Source organism: Castor canadensis, chromosome 2, assembly GCF_047511655.1.
Source record: "Castor canadensis chromosome 2, mCasCan1.hap1v2, whole genome shotgun sequence".
NCBI classification, from domain to species: domain Eukaryota; kingdom Metazoa; phylum Chordata; class Mammalia; order Rodentia; family Castoridae; genus Castor; species Castor canadensis.
The window spans coordinates 14,258,033-14,275,959 of NC_133387.1; the positions used below are offsets into that span (position 1 = coordinate 14,258,033).

The following is a 17,927-nucleotide window of genomic DNA, read 5'->3' on the forward strand; positions in this document are numbered from 1 at the left end:
TTATTGACCACAATCAGAAGAACTTTGGCTATATCAAGGGGATTGAGTGTTTTAATCCTGGGAGTAAGCTGATTAGACTTGTATTTTAGAATGTGGAGTCTAGAGGCAATGAGTAGATGGATGGGGGTGACACATCCATGTGACAAGTGTGCACTGCTGTAGACCTGCCTGAGAAAATGTGTAGTTGGCTCAGGGCCTCTGGGGACAAGTTGAGCTGGAAATGAAGATTTGAGAATAGCATAAAGACCATCATGATAGGCTGTAGGCATGGCTCAAGCGGTAAATACTTGGGTTTCTTTTGGTTCATTGTCCTGGAAATCAGGAACAGTAACGCCCAGTTCTTGATGAGAGCCTTTTGGTGAGAGAGTAGAAGTAGGTATGTACGTGAGAGCAGTGCGAGGCTTGCTTTGTAACACTCTGCTCTCTCAAGATAACTGACTGTCTTGGAACCATAGTAATAAGTTCATGAGACAGAGCCCCCATGACCTACTTCTCTCTTGAAGGCCTGCCACCTCTCAGTACCATACATTGGGGACTAAGCCTCAGCATGATTTTAGTGTGGACTAAAATCCACAGTCCACACTAAACAATAGCAGCTTCTTTGTAGGCCACCTGTTCAGAGAAGATGTTTCTTTCCTTTTTATTTTTTTTTCCTTTATATGGTACTGGGGTTTGAATGCAGGACCTTTGCTTGCTAGGCAGGCATTCTACCCTTTGAGTCACACCCCTAGCCATAAGGTGTTAACCAGCAGGCTTGGGTGGGGGACAGCACATGGAAGGGCAGACTCCCTTCTCACCTGCTCAGTTCCCCCTAGTGTACTGCTGCTGCTGCTTAGCCAATGTCTCTCTGCCTGGCATCGGGGGGACCATTCCTGAGTCCAAGCCTTTCTTTTATGTGAACGTGGCTGACATCGAGAGCCTGGAGGTAGAGGTGTCCTATGTGGCCTGTAAGTAGTGAGCCCTCCCCTCCTCCTGCCCCCATGTCCAAGCCCTTCCTGCCAGACACAGGTTCCTGGGCTCCCTGTTTTGCTGGTGAGGTTGTGTTGGTTCCTTCAGTGGTCCCTCAGGTTCTGGCCTCCTCAACCTCGGGTTTGTAGGCACCACGGAGAAGATATTTGAGGAGAAGCAGGAGCTGTATGACGTCTACGTGGATAACCAGAATGTGAAGACACACCACGACCACCTGCAGCCCCTGCTGAAGATCAACAGTGCTGACAGGGAGAAGTACCGGCGGCTCAATGAGCAGAGGTAGGGGCAGCCCAGGTGCTGTGCTTAGGTGTGCCACAGGTGCTGATGTGATGGGCACGTCCCAGGCCAGCACTGCACTGAGAGACAGTCAGAGGCTATGGGTGCTCCCACCTTCTCAAGACTGCCCTGGAGTGTCTGCAAAGCTGGTTGTTCCACCCCTTCCCTTAAGAAGCTTTGTTGCCAGGGCATGGGCTGCCTATACCCTGGAAATGAAAGGCAGCCTGTGCTGGAAGAAGTCTGGCCCCATATGTCACCCTCACAAGGGGGCAGCAGTAGACATCGGTGGATTTTGGAAACTGAAAGCTAGCAAGGGGGCAATTGCACTAGCTTCCAGAAACTCTCCTGATGACCTTGTTTATCTGCCGTGTGTGTGTGTGTGTGTGTGTGTGTGTGTGTATTTGGAACAACCATTTATTGAACATCTACACTGTGTAGATGAATATTAAAACTTGTTTATTATCTCATAGAATTCTTAATAATGCGGTTATCTTATGAGATACATGTTATCATGGTCCTCCCCATTTGATGAACAACATCAAAAGATCAGCAGTTGCCTAAGGCTACCAGGGGCAAAACTAGCTATGGCCCCTGGGATTTTGAGTCAATCCCTGTTTGTTCTTTTCCTGGCCCTTCTCTCCCTGCCTCTGGATGGGCCCTGCTCTGGCCTGAGCTGCTCCCTAGGCAACGTGGCCCATTGCAGATGCCTGGCCTCTGGCCAAGCCTGTGGCTGGGGCTCTGTAGCCACCCTGAGTCTGATGGTGCTCTCTGTTTTGACAGGCAGATGCTGTTGTACTCCCAGGAAGTGGAAGGAGACTATAATCCTTGTGAAGAGGACCTCTTTGTGCTGTGAGTTGGCCCAGACACTGGCTGTGGGTCCCTGAGGATCTCTTCAGCACTAACTTCTGCATAACCTCTATCCCTCCTATATCACCCACTACAGGCTACAGTGTCCTTTCTTGCTGTCAAGGGCTGTTAGAGCCAGGTTCTGGACAGAGCCACCCTGAGCCCTAAAAAGGCTATTAGAGGGAGCACAAAGGCAGGGGAAGAGGCAGGGGCAGGCCAATGAGAAAACAGGAGTCCTGGGGTGTGCTTCCTTGTTCAACATTTGTATCCAGGATGTCCACCACATAGCGCTTCTGTTCCTCAGGGCTCAGGGACTTCCCCTGAAGGGAGCAGTTTCTGGTGCTGAGCATTATGGGATAATCTGAAATTTTAACTCTTAAATCCAATGGTGTCTCTTTCCCCTAGATCTATTGGTGGTCAGGCACAGGTCCTGGTCTTTACTCCTTCCAGCATTATAAGCAGCCATGTAAACTGAAACAGAAGCAAGTCTGCTAGCTTTCTGTTTGGTCTTCTTGCCCCATGTGCTGGGATGGGCTTGGGGAAACAACACTCACAGTTAGGACAGTTCCTAGCTTTGATGTGGAAGTGCACTGTGGACGCTTCCATAGTGGCTCAACCCGATTTTCAGTGTACTTTTAGATGCTCTCACACTGTGTGGGTTTGCAGGTCTCCAGGAACTGAGCAGAACCATAGCTTGTCAATGTGTAGCACAGGCTATATCAAATTCTGAGAACCCAAAGCTGCCCTTGGCAGTAGGCACATCTGCCAACCTAGTGCTCTGAGCAGCACTGCTTAACCTGACTATTAATATCTTTCTGAACACGGCTTGTTTTGTGGTACTGGGATTGAACCCAGGGTCTTGTGCATGCTAGGTAGGCACTCTACCACTTGAGACATGTCCCTTTGATTTTCATTTTGTTTTTGAGACAGGATCTTGCTACCTCTTTTGCCCTGGTTTCCTTGAAACATGAGCCTCCTGCCTCTTAAGTAGCTGGGATTACAGGTGTGCACCACCATACCCAGCATGAACATGGCTCATTTATTCATGCAGAACTCAAAGCCATGATTTTCAAATTTTGCTGTGTGTATAATCCCTCCTTCCCCAAAAGCGTAATCCCCAAAAGAGAACAGACACCTAGGGATACAACCAGTTATGCCAGTCTTAGTGGCCCTGGCCCGCCTTCCTGTTCTCTTATAATAAGCCTCCCCTCCTAGCACTGCTGGGTTTACAGTAGCCCCGTGGCTGCTGTAGCCCCTCTGAACCCACCTCCCTTTCTGTCCACAGTGGCCTGGGGCTGTAGGGTCAGTGCAGGGCCCTCTGCTCTCTGCCACTGGCTCTAGTGGCTTGTCCAGAGCTTTGATGAATGTACATTTCAGCTTCTCTTGAAGTCTTGGTGTCAGAACTGCTTTGTAAGGTTTTGTGTTTTCAACTGCCTTCCCTGATGACAAAGCAGAAGAGAGAAAGCAGTATGTGGTACCTGTCCCTAGGGCTGTGTGTACACTACTAATGACTTCCCTCTTCCACAGGGAAATCGTGTTGGCAGTCAGGCTATCGCCCACTCAGACATTTCTCCATCATACCGCAATTCACGCCAAATGGTTTTCTGGGCTAACCTTACTAGCACTTTAATAACTGCTCCCACGTTTACTCTGTTTTCTTTATTTTGAATTTATTTCTGAAGCCCTTGAAAAATACATTAAACAAAACAGCACAGTTTGGGTTCCCCCATGGGACTCTCTAATGAGCTCTTTCTGGTCCTTTCTTCCCTCCCTTTCCTGTCTTGTAAATGCAGGTTTTTCCTAGAGCAAAACAACCGGATATTCCAGACTTTGTTGGAGGTATCTGCCAGTCAGGACAAAACTCTGACAGCAGAGCATGCCCGGGGCATGGGCCTGGATCCCCAAGGAGACCGGAGCTTTCTTATGGACCTGCTGGAAGCCTATGGCATCGACGTGATGCTGGTCATTGACAACCCCTGTTGCCCATAGGAAGAGTTACATGGGGACTGGCAAGCCACTCAAGTGGGGTGACAACAATTTGTAGTACACCCCAGGCCCCCAATTGGCCTCATTTTTTTTTATTAAGTTGACAGAAAGGAAGATTGTTTATACTTTGTCACAAATGTAATTTTTGCAATTTCCTTTCTTCCCTTTTCCCTTAGGGGTAAGAGAGACTGCCTTGGTTTTGCATCCTGCTTTTAGGACATTGGAATCTCTTCCCAGAGCTGTTGGTTCTTTGGGTTTAGTCTTAGAAATTCTGTCATTAAGAGCAGGCTGAGCTCTAGAAACACTGGGGTGAACTGCTCAGATAGTCTCTATGTCCTTGTCCCTTGATTTATTCAAACATAAGACAACCATCTGTGCAGAGTGGCCTTAGATATTCATCTGCCTAAAGGCAGGAACTACCCAGATGACCTTTCAAGGTATCAGATTCTAGGAGTCAGAGTGTTGGGATCAAATCCCTTTTCCTGTTCATGAAGGCAGTATGTCTTCTCTGTTCACTTGAGTAGAGTGAACAGAGAGGGACAAAAACATGTTTCTCACCACATATGAGCTCTAAGGACAGCTGAAAGTTAAAATTACAGAATGAAGTTTTGAAACCCTTCTCAAAGTAAGTGAATTGTGGTCAGTCAATACAATGTTCTTTCTGTAATCATTCTCCTTCCCACTACCCTGAATGGTTGGCAAATTCCTCAGGGCTGGTGTTGGCCCTAGAGCTTGGAAGAAAACTAACTGTACAATTTAGTTTCTTAAGGGATAAATGTCCTCCTGGAGTAACCTGGATATTTGTCAAGGGCAGAGCAGTGCATGTCTAAGCAGGGTAGAGAAGAAGCTGTAAGTTTTTTTTGCCTGGACTTGGGTTCTATGGAGCCACTGCCCACAGCCCCTCTGGGACAGACACTGGATTTCATATCTAGCCAGGATGAGCTGGTTGACTCAGAAGATGAAGCATGTTGTTAAAAAGACTGTTTACCAATTTGGAGCCCTCACAAACATCTCTTTAGCAGAGGTGACATTCCTTAGGCTAAGTAATTAGGTTCAGAGATCTAACAGATTTGTTAGAGAGAAAATGTTGCAGTGCCTTCTCTTTGGAGAGTGGTCCACAACCTTCAGTGTCAGTGATGATGGCACCTGCTTTCTTAAATGTTTGGTCTGGGCATGGCCCTAGAGCCACCTGCCAGTTTCCTTGGTCTGGGTTACTTGATGACTACCAGTTTGGATGAGAGGGCAATTGTTAACCATAGTCAGAAAGCCTGCTTTTGTGGGTAGAGTATAGGTTTTTTGGCTATACTTAAGAATTTCGACTTGGGATCCTGGGTTGTTGATAACAAAGAATTTCTTCCCATGCACCCTTCCTGCCAGGCTGTTACTGGATGTGTCAGTGCATCCATGTCTGTAACCAACACAGAGCCAGGCTAACATCCCCAGCAGAGAGAAATAACCTCTAAATGGATGGGTCATGGTTCCGTCTCAATTCTGGCTTCTTAGGGCTTATTGCTTAGCTCAAAAGTATTTTCACTGTAGCTCCTTGATACAGTATTCAAGAGTGAAGAAATCCATACGTGTGGAAATGCAAATGGACACTGACTAATCAAGGTAGCATCTTTTATGTAAATATATAAATAGGTTTGGGCACTGAACTGTAAACTGTGCAACTAACACATTTTCCTCCTTTGCGGTGTAGGTTTAGCCATCCAGTAACATGTTTACGAAACACATCTGTTTATCAGCGAAGGTTTTGCCTGGTCCCCTTTGTGGGCTACCCTTTCCTCCTTGTTCGCAAGGCTCAGTGGGTGCTTTCTTACTAGGGTCAAGTAATAGTGGTGTCCTAGGGCTCAGGGTTTTCTGAGTTGGGAGTGGGTGGCTAGAAATGGCCATCGTCGTGAAAGGAAAGGCCTGATTCTCCTGGAGAACACAGGCAGACCGTTTCTCTGGAATTGGGGGACTTACTAGAAGGACCGTTTCTAAGCACTCCTGCCCCAGACCCTTCTATGTGCAAACACTTTTGTTGCCTGTGATGTTTTAACTGTAAGCAAGGGTGAGAAAGAGGTTCCTGTGATGCCCTTTGAATGGTGAGTCAGGGCCATGGGCTTCTAACTAGGCAGCTGTCTGATATCTCCTGTGTCTTCCTCATGCTCATGCAGAGGGCTGTGGTGTGAGCAGCCCTGGAGGGGAGGGTACTAATGAGGCAGTGGTGCCCACTTTTAGGTCATAAGGCACGGGCTCAATCTCCCTCAGTCCTTCCCTACCTTGCCAACTTCCTCATGGGACCAGAAATATGGTGCACCGCCTCTGCTTGGCTGAACAGAATTCATGTTAGCTCTTCACCAACCTTTGTCACTATCATGCTCAGAGTTGTCAAAGAAGTGGTGCCTCTTGCTTCCCACGTCACCTTTCATACCAGGCTCTGGTCCCCATTCAGAAGTTAGCAGACACAACTCAGTGCCATTTGCTGCCAGATGCTTGTAAGGGGGATTCATTTGTGAAGTAGTAGGCAGCACTCAACAGTGACAGTGGAAGCTAGGAGTCACATGGACTTGCATTTCTGTCACTTTTGGAATGTTCTCTGTAAAAAGCATCTGCTTTTGTTTGGAAGAAGTTAGCAAACACCCTTTGCAGCCTGTAGTTGTAGAAGCTCAGTAGGGGGAAGATGTTTTTACCACCGTTGGCCTCCAGGAACAGGGTTAGAAAATTAGTGTGTGTCCTTCCACCCCTCTACTGGTGGCCATCATCTGGCCCTGTCAGCACAGCGCTTCTGGGGAGCTCTAAGTCTGACTGATCTGCACCACACTGAACTGTGCACTAATCTGGAAATGATGCTGGGCTGCCCCATTCCTGACCAAGTGAAAAGAAAGACCTGGTAGCAAGAATCATTGTGGAGACTGGAATTCAGGTGTTGGTTTGTTGACATCCATGTTAAATATAACAAAAGCCTGTTAAAGTGATTGTCTTTAATTGTGTAGGCTTAGCAGATGGTAATACTCAGCCTTTAGGACAACGTCCAGTTGTTGCCTGGCTTAGGATTCTTTTTCTAGAAGAGATAAGCAGAGCTTATCTTCTACCACACTAAAAAGTGTGGGCCAAATCATTGCTTAGCATTAACTCTGGCTAAACATGCAGCCTTGCTGATACCTGGTATGGATCCATTCCAGTGTCAGTTTCCTACCTGGACTTGTTTGGTCCTGTCAACTATGAGTACAGTCATTGGGAGGCACCTGTCTTCCACACCTGCCATCCACTCTAGCATCTCTTCTTCCATCTGGCTCGGAGAGAGAAGCTGAATTCATGGATGTATCAAGAAAAGTAATTTAGCAAAGAAACTTGTAACTTATCTTGTTATAAAACACATGAAAATCAGTTCCACATGTGAAGGTTCATTTGTTACATAACTCCCTATGATATTATAGCTGGAAGATAAAGTAAATTAAGTCATAATTAGATCACTCTTGTCATTCTGGTGGTGAGGAGGATGAACTTACTACCCGTCCTTATGTACTGAAAGCCCTTCAAACACAGGGAAAAGGTGAAGTTATTCACCTCTCCAGAGGCCTTCAGGGAGCCTCATGTAAAGGGTGGTTGTGAATTAACCTTGTATTGGCAGGGACCTCAGGGACTGTTTCTCTTTGAAACTGCACAACCCAGAAAATGAGTTGAGATGCTTTCTCTAGGTCCAGTGTAGATCATGCTTGGAGAGGTAAAGGAGGGAATGGAAGGTGGGGATGAATAAAATTACACAATAATGCTCAGTTCACAGTGAGCTTACCTTAGGGGTAAGAACAGTTCTAAAACAGCCAAGAAATTTAATATGGAAACCAAATATTCTGGTATCTCCTTTAGGTTTCAGGCTCGTAGGCTCTGAACCTGAAAGAAGTCCAGTCCTTCCATCTCCAGCCCAGCAGCTCATCATTACACCCTGTGGCGAGAATCCTGCAAGCCCATAGGGTTACCCTGGCAGGCCTAGTCTCATTCCTTCTCATTTCAGAAAACCCTTTTCTGATTCAGGTAGGGGAGGGGAGGAATTAAGGGCTCCTTTTCAACCCAAGTCATGTATTTTTTAAAATATCTTTATTACTAATATACCTCTATTCCCAGGAACTATTGGAGCACTCAGTGTTGTGGGAAAAGGCTGTGAATTAAGTTAATGTTTTTCTTGTAAGAAATGGAAGTTTATTTTTATATTGATGTTATTATGTGATGGATTAAGTATAAAATGTTGAAATGGAAGGAAATTTCAAAACTATAACCCTAGAAGAAACAGGCAGCTTTATAATTTAGTAGCAGCCAAGGCCCTTAAAGCTTTACTATCTGAATGTTTTGGAGCACCATTGTGCTGTGTGCACTCAGCAGCACAATGAGATCAACTCAAGAAGCCCAGGAAGGCCAACACACAAACACAAACCTAAGGAAACTCTAGGACAGAAGAGGGGAAACATGATCTTTTGATTATTACACCTCTTCATCAACTGGAGAGAGGTGGGAATGGGAGGGAGTTCTGTAACTGGCACTTTTTAGGGAGCTGGAATTGAGAGGCGCAGTTGGATGACATTACAAATTTAGAAAGGAAATAGGAAATTTCTAGTTCTATGTGGAGTGCTTTCATCTTTTTAGACTTTATTCTAGAATTTCAGCATAATGAATTTCAACTGGGATGACCCAAGTTCAGAAAGTTGATTTAGCACTATAGGAGAATAGTTGTGAATTACTTATGTTTGTAGCAAAATGAATGCCTGCTCAAATGATAAGTTTACTTTGCTTTCCAAGGAGAGTTGGGAGATGTGGGGCAAGGTAGGGTATTATAAATTGGCCAGAAATGATCCAAATGAAAAATCCACACAGAGGTAAATTGAGTTAGCCGGATGAAATATATTTAATTGGCATTAGAGTGAAAACCCCTTCGAGTAAATTAAGCAAACACCAAGTATATAAAAAAAATCAGGAAAACAAAGTTTGGGTCGTCGTGCCGACAATGGCCCCTGATGAGGAATGGCAGGGATGCTGCTGCTGAGAGGCCTGGGTGGGCTGACATGAGGGGTTGAGGGCTGAGGCAAACAATGAACTTCCTAAATATGTAAACAAATATAAACAAAATAGTTTAAAGCTTGGAAATCCTATTTTCCTATTTTTTTCCATGTTAGGCTCAACATAGTGTTCCTGTTGCCTTAAATGTAAAAACCCTGTTTTGAGTAGTACCCCATCCTAAGAGTTACAGCAATAAGAGAAACTGAATCTATTTTTGTTTGAAGTCATTACCTCATGTGATGAAATGAGAAAGACGGTTCTTAAGTTTTGCCCTGGATACTACTGCAGACAGGTGTGTTGTTCTCACACGCTGTCTTCAGTGGTGGTCATTTAAAGGCCTGAAGAAAACTGGGGTTAATCCTGAGGCTAAGAGTAAATATTTCTTGAATTGCTTTTGTTTGGCAGTACAAATAACATCCATGTATATCATATCTGTAAATATCTGAACCAAGTTGTGTGCAGAGAGGTTAATATAACTATATTTACAGAAAACAGTTTTTACAATTAAAGTCCACATTTTAACATGAGCTTGTGTTCTGTGATCCTTCACCTAGTCGATGTGGTGTGTGGTAGGAAAGAATGATGATGTCTAGCCCATGAGTAGAATCTATGGGCTGAAAGCTGCCTTTATTTACAATGACATGGAGGAGACTGGGGAGGTCCTGCCCTTCTCTGAGGCTGTGGTATGGACAAACATTCTCCAGGAAATGGAAGCCCACGTTGAGACTAATACACCATTTAGAAGAGCCAAGGCTCTGTCGTCTCAATCACAAGAGAAAACTTCTAGAAGCAGCCTTTGTTTCACAAAATGTCTTGCTAAAGTTTAGCTTAAAACATTCTGTGTTATAATATACACGTATGTGTGTATTGGTATATTCTAAACTTTTTAATTTCTTTTTTAACCTCTTGGGGAGTTACTTTAAACCAGTATACAGTGAAACTGTTAACATTGGTGGCAGAGCCAGGTTCCTACTTTCAGAACCAATGGCCATGTTACCTACATTCTGGGGGGTGTTGTGAAAACTAATGTGTTAAGTGCATGTGTAAAACATTGGCCCTTAGTAATTTTAACTGTAGAGCCAAGGAAAAGGCTTTATGTCAAACTGTTTTACAGACAGCATCTACTGTGACTTTAATAGAAATAATCAACTTGTGAGTGAAGTTAACCTGCCAAAAAGTTTGTGCTAAACCCGAGGGAACCCAGTTTCTTCTTCACACAGCTTGGTATTCTAGCTTGGCTGATAAGGATCACTGTCCTGTAGATGGCATTGTTACATGTCATTTTATGTGGGCATTACATGAAAGGACAAAGCAACAGATAGTAAGGAAGCCAAGTCCCCATAGGATATAGTCTGAATAAAGAAAACAACTTGAAACAAGTCATATTTGTGAGTAAAATTCTTAATATAGATTAAATATCCTTCCCCAAGCATCTGTACCATTATGATTAGATACACAAGCAGGTAGTGCTTCAAGGAACAAGAACACCAGACTCTGTACAGGTCCTACACACTCTACAGAAGCACAGTATGCTCATTTTATTTTCTTTTACCACCACATCCCCTTCCCTCTCCATGGGCAGCAAGGGGTGAGCAAACCTCATGCTGACATTCGAACCCACCTGTAATTTTTTTTTTTTTTTTTTACTAAAGCAGTGCTTTTTATCACCACTTTGAAGCATATAGTACAAAATAGGTAAACCTTATTTTTTGTTATCTTCATTTATGGTCTTTTCATAGCTCCTATATAATCCATTAAGCACCGGTCTTCACTCTGTAGGACACATGAGTATGTTACTCTGTTTCTAAAATTGATCTTCCTGAGAGGCCAGACCTGCCAGCTCTTCTTCCTCACTTCCCCCTAAACAATTTTCCTTCACACAAAAAGAAAGGCATGTGCACCATCATCTATCTCACTGTGGTCTAAGGCCCTCTAGAAACAAAGACAAAGGAAAATGCCAAATGGTAGTATTCAAAGTAAATGATGCTAGTGACTGGGTAGCAAATCAGGTGGGTTTTTAGTTCTCTGCTTTCAACAAACTTATAGAGAATATAAATCAAGTTATTGAGAGAACAATATTAATTTTGATGATAGAACACTGCTTTTTTGCCATGTAACTTCAAAATGAATTCAAACACTGTATGACATTGTTTTAATTCTATTTCCATCTATTTATGTACTCACAACTAGAAAAAAATGACACAAGGAATATAATTGAGTTTGAACCTCCCCATAAATAACATTGAGTATTGGGTAAATGAACTAATTAGGATAAAGAATATTCTAGTAACAATTTTTAATGATAAAAAATTAATTTTCATCAATTATATACCAATAATTACAGAAACATTTGTTCTGTACTAATTTAGCACTTGGAAACTAAAAAATTATTTCTATTTATATATTTTTTGTTGACAAGAAGCAATCAAAAATGTCAAGCAAAAATAAACTACATTATGATAAGATTCTTTTGCTGAAAGTGATATGGAATTACACCCACAGGGAGAAAAAATAATTTAAAAATTTCAACTAAAGAACTAGTTCATTTATTTTTATAAATGAATGAATGAGGGCTATCAAGCTGCTATGGTATTTAAGTTACACTGCATATGTTTGAAAGAATGATGTAACAGCTTTTATTTTTAAACATCAATATTTACATGACACTAGAAAATACACTGGCAACTATTTAACTTCCTGTGAAAAATTTCAGATGCCAACATAGATAAAGAAGGGGGACACATGGTTTTTCAAAATACCTCTCGGGGAAACATGAGCAGAATACTTTCTGGAGCACTGCTTTAAAACAGTTTCTGTAGTAGGCCTTTTAATAAGATGCCTGGGCCCCATCCCCAGGTTTTGTTACTAAGTTCAGGGGAAGGGACAAGTCAGTTTTCAACATGCACTACAGACAGTACTCATGCAAACCAACACTGAAGAAGCACTACTTTAAAAAAAAAAAAAGCAATTTACAATACTTGAGACATTTGGCCAAAGAAGGAAACAACCTGACATTTGCCTTTGGATTGAGGACAAACTGAAATAAGAGCTCACAAAGTAGCAGCACCCATGGAGGAGCCCAGCACGAGGAAAAGGTTCCAGGATGGCGAGTGCTTTCCCTGGAATCCCTAGGATGGTGAAGGAACAGAACAGAACAGCAATGGGGAGCCCAGACAGTCTCAAGACCCTGCACTCCACTGTGGGTGCACTTTTGGGAGACGGCAGTTTCAGCCTCTTTCCATCCACTGAGCGTGTGCGTGTCCTTAAGGCAGTCTGAGGAAAACCACTGTCTAGGAGGGATCAACTCACCCCAAAATGAAAGCAATGTGGGTTACGGTGCATTATGGGAAGCACTGCAGGAGAAGGCAGGGGGTACTTTCCAGGAAAATGCCTGTGGGATCCTGACAGCACTGTGGGGACAGCTGAGGCATCTATTCCCTTTTGGTCCCATTAGTGGCTTCAAGTGTGGCTCCATCTCTGTGCTCACTGGGCTGTGCTCTGCAGCATCTCTTCTCTCTTCCTGGGATCACAGAAGAACTGCAGTTTCCTGGGCAGCAGTTTCACCTCCACAGGCATTGCTTCATACTCCTCACTGTCAATGCTGAAAGAACCCCCCATTCCCTGGGGAAGAGAGCAGATTCAGAATGGCTCACTTGCACCTCAGTGGCTTCCCATCACAACAGCACCAAAGTGGCTTACCTTGGGAGACATCATCTGCTCGGAGGGCTTACCCTTCTAACAAAAGATTTCAGTGCCAACTGTGACATGCACAGTGCTGATTCTGGAAATATCCCAATTCTACCATTTCTAAAAAAAGATTTACTTTTCTTTTTTAAATCTCTCAAGTATTGTAGGACTTGAAAAACAAGGTTGAAGGGGAGAGAAATGACCCAAACATTGTATGCATATATGAATAAAAGAAAAGAAAAAATAAGGTTGAAATTTTCAAATAAAAAGGGCTGGGAAAGTAGCTCAGTGGCAGAGTGCCTGCCTAGCAATGCACAGAGATCTGCCTAGGTTCGTCCCCAACATAACAAAAATAAAATATTGATTCAAAGGCAGGGGTCATGTCACATCTTTAAGAGATTCGTAAGTATCAATCTGTATTACTCAGTCCTACTCTTTCTCAAATGAAAAGTGAAACGTCCACTGGATCATTACTATTCTAGGACTTGCTGAGTGTCACACTTAAGGTATATCAGCATTATCATTGCATCTATAAAGCCCGTCTACCACTCATGCATTCAGTCAGCATTCACTCTGTTCAAACTATGGTGCCAGTCATGAGGGGACACCTGCAGTCCTACTTAAATGCAGATCATGGCCAACACTTTTTAGCAGCCTGTAGTAACTTTCCCCTAGGATAGCACCAATCAACCTTACATTTCAAGTATCTTCAACTTTGTTTTCACTTACATAGCTTTCTAAGCATGACATTTCACAGCACAGAAAAATTCAGTGAACACTGAACTTTTCAGTTCAGTTGAACTGAACACTGCTTCTAGATCCTTTACAGAAACCTTTCACATTACTGACACACACAAAAAAATACTTCTGAAGACTTAACACTTTGTAGAAGACCCTTGCCTTTGAAACTAGAAGTCTTCCAGAGGTCAACTCTAAATCCATGACTTGGTGGGATTTTACCCTCCTTTTCAGGTCTCCCTTAACATTACCCAGACCTAGCAACATTGTTGGCACACAGAAGATGTTTTAAATAGCAGTCAGTTAACAGGCAGAGGGGAGGGGAAAAAGCAGAGAGGAAGACAGACCAACAAAGAGCCCACAGCTGAGGGGGTGCACCCCTTGCCCCCGTGCCCACCTCAGGAAGTAGCAGAGTGCAGCGGCTTGCTTGGAGACACTCAGTGCCATCGGCACGCAGTTTGGGGTCTCGCACTTTTTTACTTCTGTTGGCACAAGAAAAAGCAAGCTTAGAAACCAGGGATGGCAAGGGCATTAGACAAGAACATAGGTCTCCCTCTCTTATAAGGGCAAGTAAGTGAACTGAGACTCCAAGATGTGGGGATTTGTGAATAATTTTTCCCACTGATTCCTGCTCAGTGCTGTGACATATCAAAAGTTGAGAAGGCTTATTCACTGTATAGAACTGTGCATGAAGTTAAGACAGTATCTCTCTCTGAATTGTTTCACATATACCTAATTTTGAGGCTATTAGTCTCAAATTTAAAAATGAGAAATAATTTAAATTGGGAAAAATGCTCAATTTCTATTATATGGTCTTTGTGATTCTTTAATCCTTGAAAGAGAAAATGTTTTCATTCCAATTTAAAATAGCTATTCGTTTTCTAGGTATGAACCAATCTCAGACGTTCACTAATGATTCTCTGTACTACTGTCAACCCACTTAGCATATTAGAGCTTCACTAAATGGCCTTGGACTAAAACTACTAAACACAGACACTCGACCTCATGCGTATCACTTCCTATAAGGACCAAAAGGAAACTGCTATGCTGACAAGAATGAGGAGCATAATGACATCACCTTGATTAAGCAATACAATGGGGCTTTCCTTCTGCTTTTGGATGTCAGTGCTATAAAGGAGTTAAGACTCTCAGTTAAGACATTAGTGTGGTTTCTGGACATTGGAGGAGGAGAGGGCCAGGCTCTCACTTCTTCCCTCTCCTCCAGATATAGCAAATAAATCAGTGGCTGCAGAAGGAGCTGTTCAGTATCTGAAGAATTTGTACCAAAGACAAGAACACCACAAACTAATGAAAGCCATTCTGCTGCCAGAGCTGGTGTAGATAATGATGCAGCCATGGAGACACAGCTGCTGCAGCAGAAATGTCCAATCCCTGAATGGACACAAGAGGGAGCGCTGAGACAAAGCACAGAAAGACAGAGCCAAGCAGATTACCGGTTGGCATGGGAACATGCCAGCTCCTCAGATGCTTTAAAAGACTGCTGGAGGGTTCACAGTATTCTCAGCCAATAAAATTCTGGCAGAGATAGGACTTAACAAATCAGATGGACTTGGAAGGGAATGTGGTATTGGAAAAGGAAAAAAAGCCTGGAAAATGTCCAGGGTATTCATTATCTTTTCAAGTTTCTCATGAATGCCCTAGGAATAGGAAGACAAGGTGAACTGACATGAACAGTAAGGAATGCTGTGGAGGGCTGCACAATTTAAAAAGATGCTCCTGTGAGAGAGAATTTGAGTCCTGAGATCAGTAGAGATGATTATATTATTTCATTTTATAGATTTAAGATTCAAAAAATTTTAAATGGCCTTAGTCTTGAGGTCAGTGAGTAGCAGAATCAAGATTTGTGTTCAGCATTTCAACTAAAACCAGAGTTCTTGACCTTATGCCATGTACACTGACTTCTCTAATTTCCACTGAAAGTTAAAGGCTGCTCTTACATTTTTATCTCCCCAAAATGTGAAGGGAGGGCCAAAGCAGCAGACAGACCTATACATATCAGCCACAGAGTAAAAAGCAATGCCAGAATTCCCCATCCAGACAAGGCCTTTGCTGGATGTCTCATCTTCAACAGATTTTATGGCATGCCCTCAGCAGTACGGTCTGAGAATGCAAACTACTTAATGAAGCCCCATCCCCACAAAACCCATCTGCTTACCCAATGGTTATGAAGTCTCCTTTGCTGACAGTGTCAGGTTCAATGCAGATGTTCATAAAGTCCTTTTTGCTCTAAAAAGGTTGAGAACGCTAATGTTAATACTCGAAATTTTTGCTAACGCATCCTCTTGGAGGCTCATATTTTGAACCTGAAGAATCTACCAAAGGCAAGAATAACATGTGCATCACGGGAATTTATGTCTAGTGATTTAATTCTGAATATATTTTCTGTCCCTTTTTTCATTAAGAGCTTTACTGCAGTATACTTAGCATTAAATTCATTTTCACTGCTTTTTTTGTTTGCTTTGCTCTTTACTACATAAGCAAAATGAAATCTGAGGGTAGGAGGTGCTTGAAATTCTGTTGTTCCCTAATTTACAGGCATTAAAGTCCCTACGGTTGGTTCCTTCCTTCCCCGGAGGCCAAGCTTTCTGTCCATCCATCCCAGAATTTCTCAGTCCTTGCTGTACACAGCATCATACCAGATCCCATCCACTGCTTGGTGTAGAGAGCCCAGGTGTCTGTTCTCTAAAATAAATACGTATGCAACTAGAGTTGAAAAGCAGCAATCCATTTATTCCCTGTCGTTTGGAAACTTTCCAATTTCAACCACAGAAAGCTCTGGAAGATCTGAATGACAAGGAAGTAGCTATGAAAACAGACTTGGCTCCTGTACCATTCCCTGCAATTTGTTACCAGTCAGTAGCTAGCAATACAAACATAGCCTCCTTCAATCAGTCACAACACTTCTGTGTCAGCTTTACCTGTGTAGGCTCCAAACATGTAAGCCCAGGAGAACACACGGCCTTCGGGAGCCTAACGCCTTTGCCTGAAGTTCAAGGTACCACCAAAGCACAACTCTATCTTTCAACCAGGAGTTATAAAAGTGTCTGACATAAAGTGTGATGATTTTGCTGAGAGTTTGCCTTTCATTCAAGTACTTACCAAGTACCAACCACAAACCATAAACTCTTCATTGTATTTGGGTTAACCAATGAACAAAACAAACATGAATTTCAGCCTATGAAGAACTTAAATTCTACTGAGGGAGTGGAGGGACCAGGTCAAGCTGAGAATATCAGAAGTTAGGGTATACTAAAAGTATATCAGAATATTAGAAAATGAGATCACAGAAGTAGAGCAAGGAGCCTGAGGTGCCAGCGATAGCGGTAGCTACATTTTAAAGAGGGGGCAGGTACAAAGGTGACCTCTGAGCAGAAACCTGCATGAGGTGAGGAAATAAGCAATGTGGATATCCAGGGCAGCAGTTCTCAAGTGTCAGCAAGTATCACTGGAGGGCTGATTAACACTGCGATTCTTGTTTCTATTTGTCAATTAAAAACTAATTTAAAAATCAGTTTTCTAGTTCAGTGAATCTGGGGTAAGGCCCCAAATTTTTCACTTCAAATAAATTCCAGGTGATCTGAAGCTGCTGTCTAACGACCACATTTTGAGAACCACTGGTCTAGGAAGCGGCCTCAATAAAAAGGGAGCCTCCTGACAGAGGCTTTCAGGCAAAGCATGCCTACAGGTGCAGGGAACAACAAGAAAGCCAGCTAGACTGAACAACAGAAGATGAAGATGCAGAGGGAGCTGTGCAGACCACATAAGGAAGTGGCTTTCAGGCTGAGTGAGGCAGAAAGCCACTGGAGGACTCCAAGGAGGGAAACACTCAGGGTTCACAGCTGCAGGCTCAATGTGTTGAGAACACAGTGGCAACAGTGAGCCAGGAGGTAACATCACAGGGAAGGAGTGGATGGCCCGGAGTTTAGTTGTATGATAGGACACTGGATGCTGGGTGAGCGTGTTAGAGGAAAAATGGTTTTTAAAAAATGGCTTTAAAGCAGGGCTGAGAAGCAAAGAGGACAACTGTACACTACTGGCCTATCTGCAGAGAGAAAGGGGAGAAAAACAACCACCACTGAGAAGTGCTGTGGGACCTCAGAGCCATGCTCCAGTCAAAACAGGGAAAGGTAGATGTTTTCTGTCAGGGCCAGAGAGTGATGATTCCAGGCCTACAAACCACGAGGCCTTCAAGATGGCCACTCAGCCCTGCCACAGTGTGTGAAAGCAGCCAGGCAGCACTTAAATGGATTGGGGGGGGGTGGGTGTGGGTGTGTGTGTGTGTGGGTGTGTGGGTGTGGGTGTGTTCCAATAAAATTTACATATGAACACTAAAATTTGAATTTTGTGTAATTTTACATGTAACAAAATAA

At 43.4% G+C, this 17,927-nt stretch overlaps 2 protein-coding genes across 10 annotated transcripts in view; one reads left to right on the top strand and one right to left on the bottom strand.

Annotated features, from left to right (window-relative positions):
• Positions 1 to 9,638, top strand: part of Dennd11 (DENN domain containing 11) — a 41,125-nt gene extending 31,487 nt beyond the window's left edge. For all 4 annotated transcript variants that reach the window (XM_020183561.2, XM_074061781.1, XM_074061790.1 and 1 more), the window contains exons 6-9: positions 816 to 947; positions 1,098 to 1,248; positions 2,026 to 2,094; positions 3,885 to 9,638. In XM_020183561.2, the coding sequence (XP_020039150.2) occupies positions 816 to 947; positions 1,098 to 1,248; positions 2,026 to 2,094; positions 3,885 to 4,080 (548 nt within the window). In that variant the 3' untranslated portion in view covers positions 4,081 to 9,638. The remainder of the gene's footprint in view (positions 1 to 815; positions 948 to 1,097; positions 1,249 to 2,025; positions 2,095 to 3,884) is intronic.
• Positions 9,639 to 10,494: 856 nt separating this feature from the next.
• Agk (acylglycerol kinase) overlaps positions 10,495 to 17,927 on the bottom strand; it is a 93,062-nt gene continuing 85,629 nt past the window's right edge. For all 6 annotated transcript variants that reach the window (XM_074061814.1, XM_020183572.2, XM_074061827.1 and 3 more), the window contains 3 exons: positions 15,713 to 15,783; positions 13,934 to 14,018; positions 10,495 to 12,732 (listed from right to left, as the gene is read on the bottom strand). In XM_074061814.1, the coding sequence (XP_073917915.1) occupies positions 12,595 to 12,732; positions 13,934 to 14,018; positions 15,713 to 15,783 (294 nt within the window). In that variant the 3' untranslated portion in view covers positions 10,495 to 12,594. The remainder of the gene's footprint in view (positions 12,733 to 13,933; positions 14,019 to 15,712; positions 15,784 to 17,927) is intronic.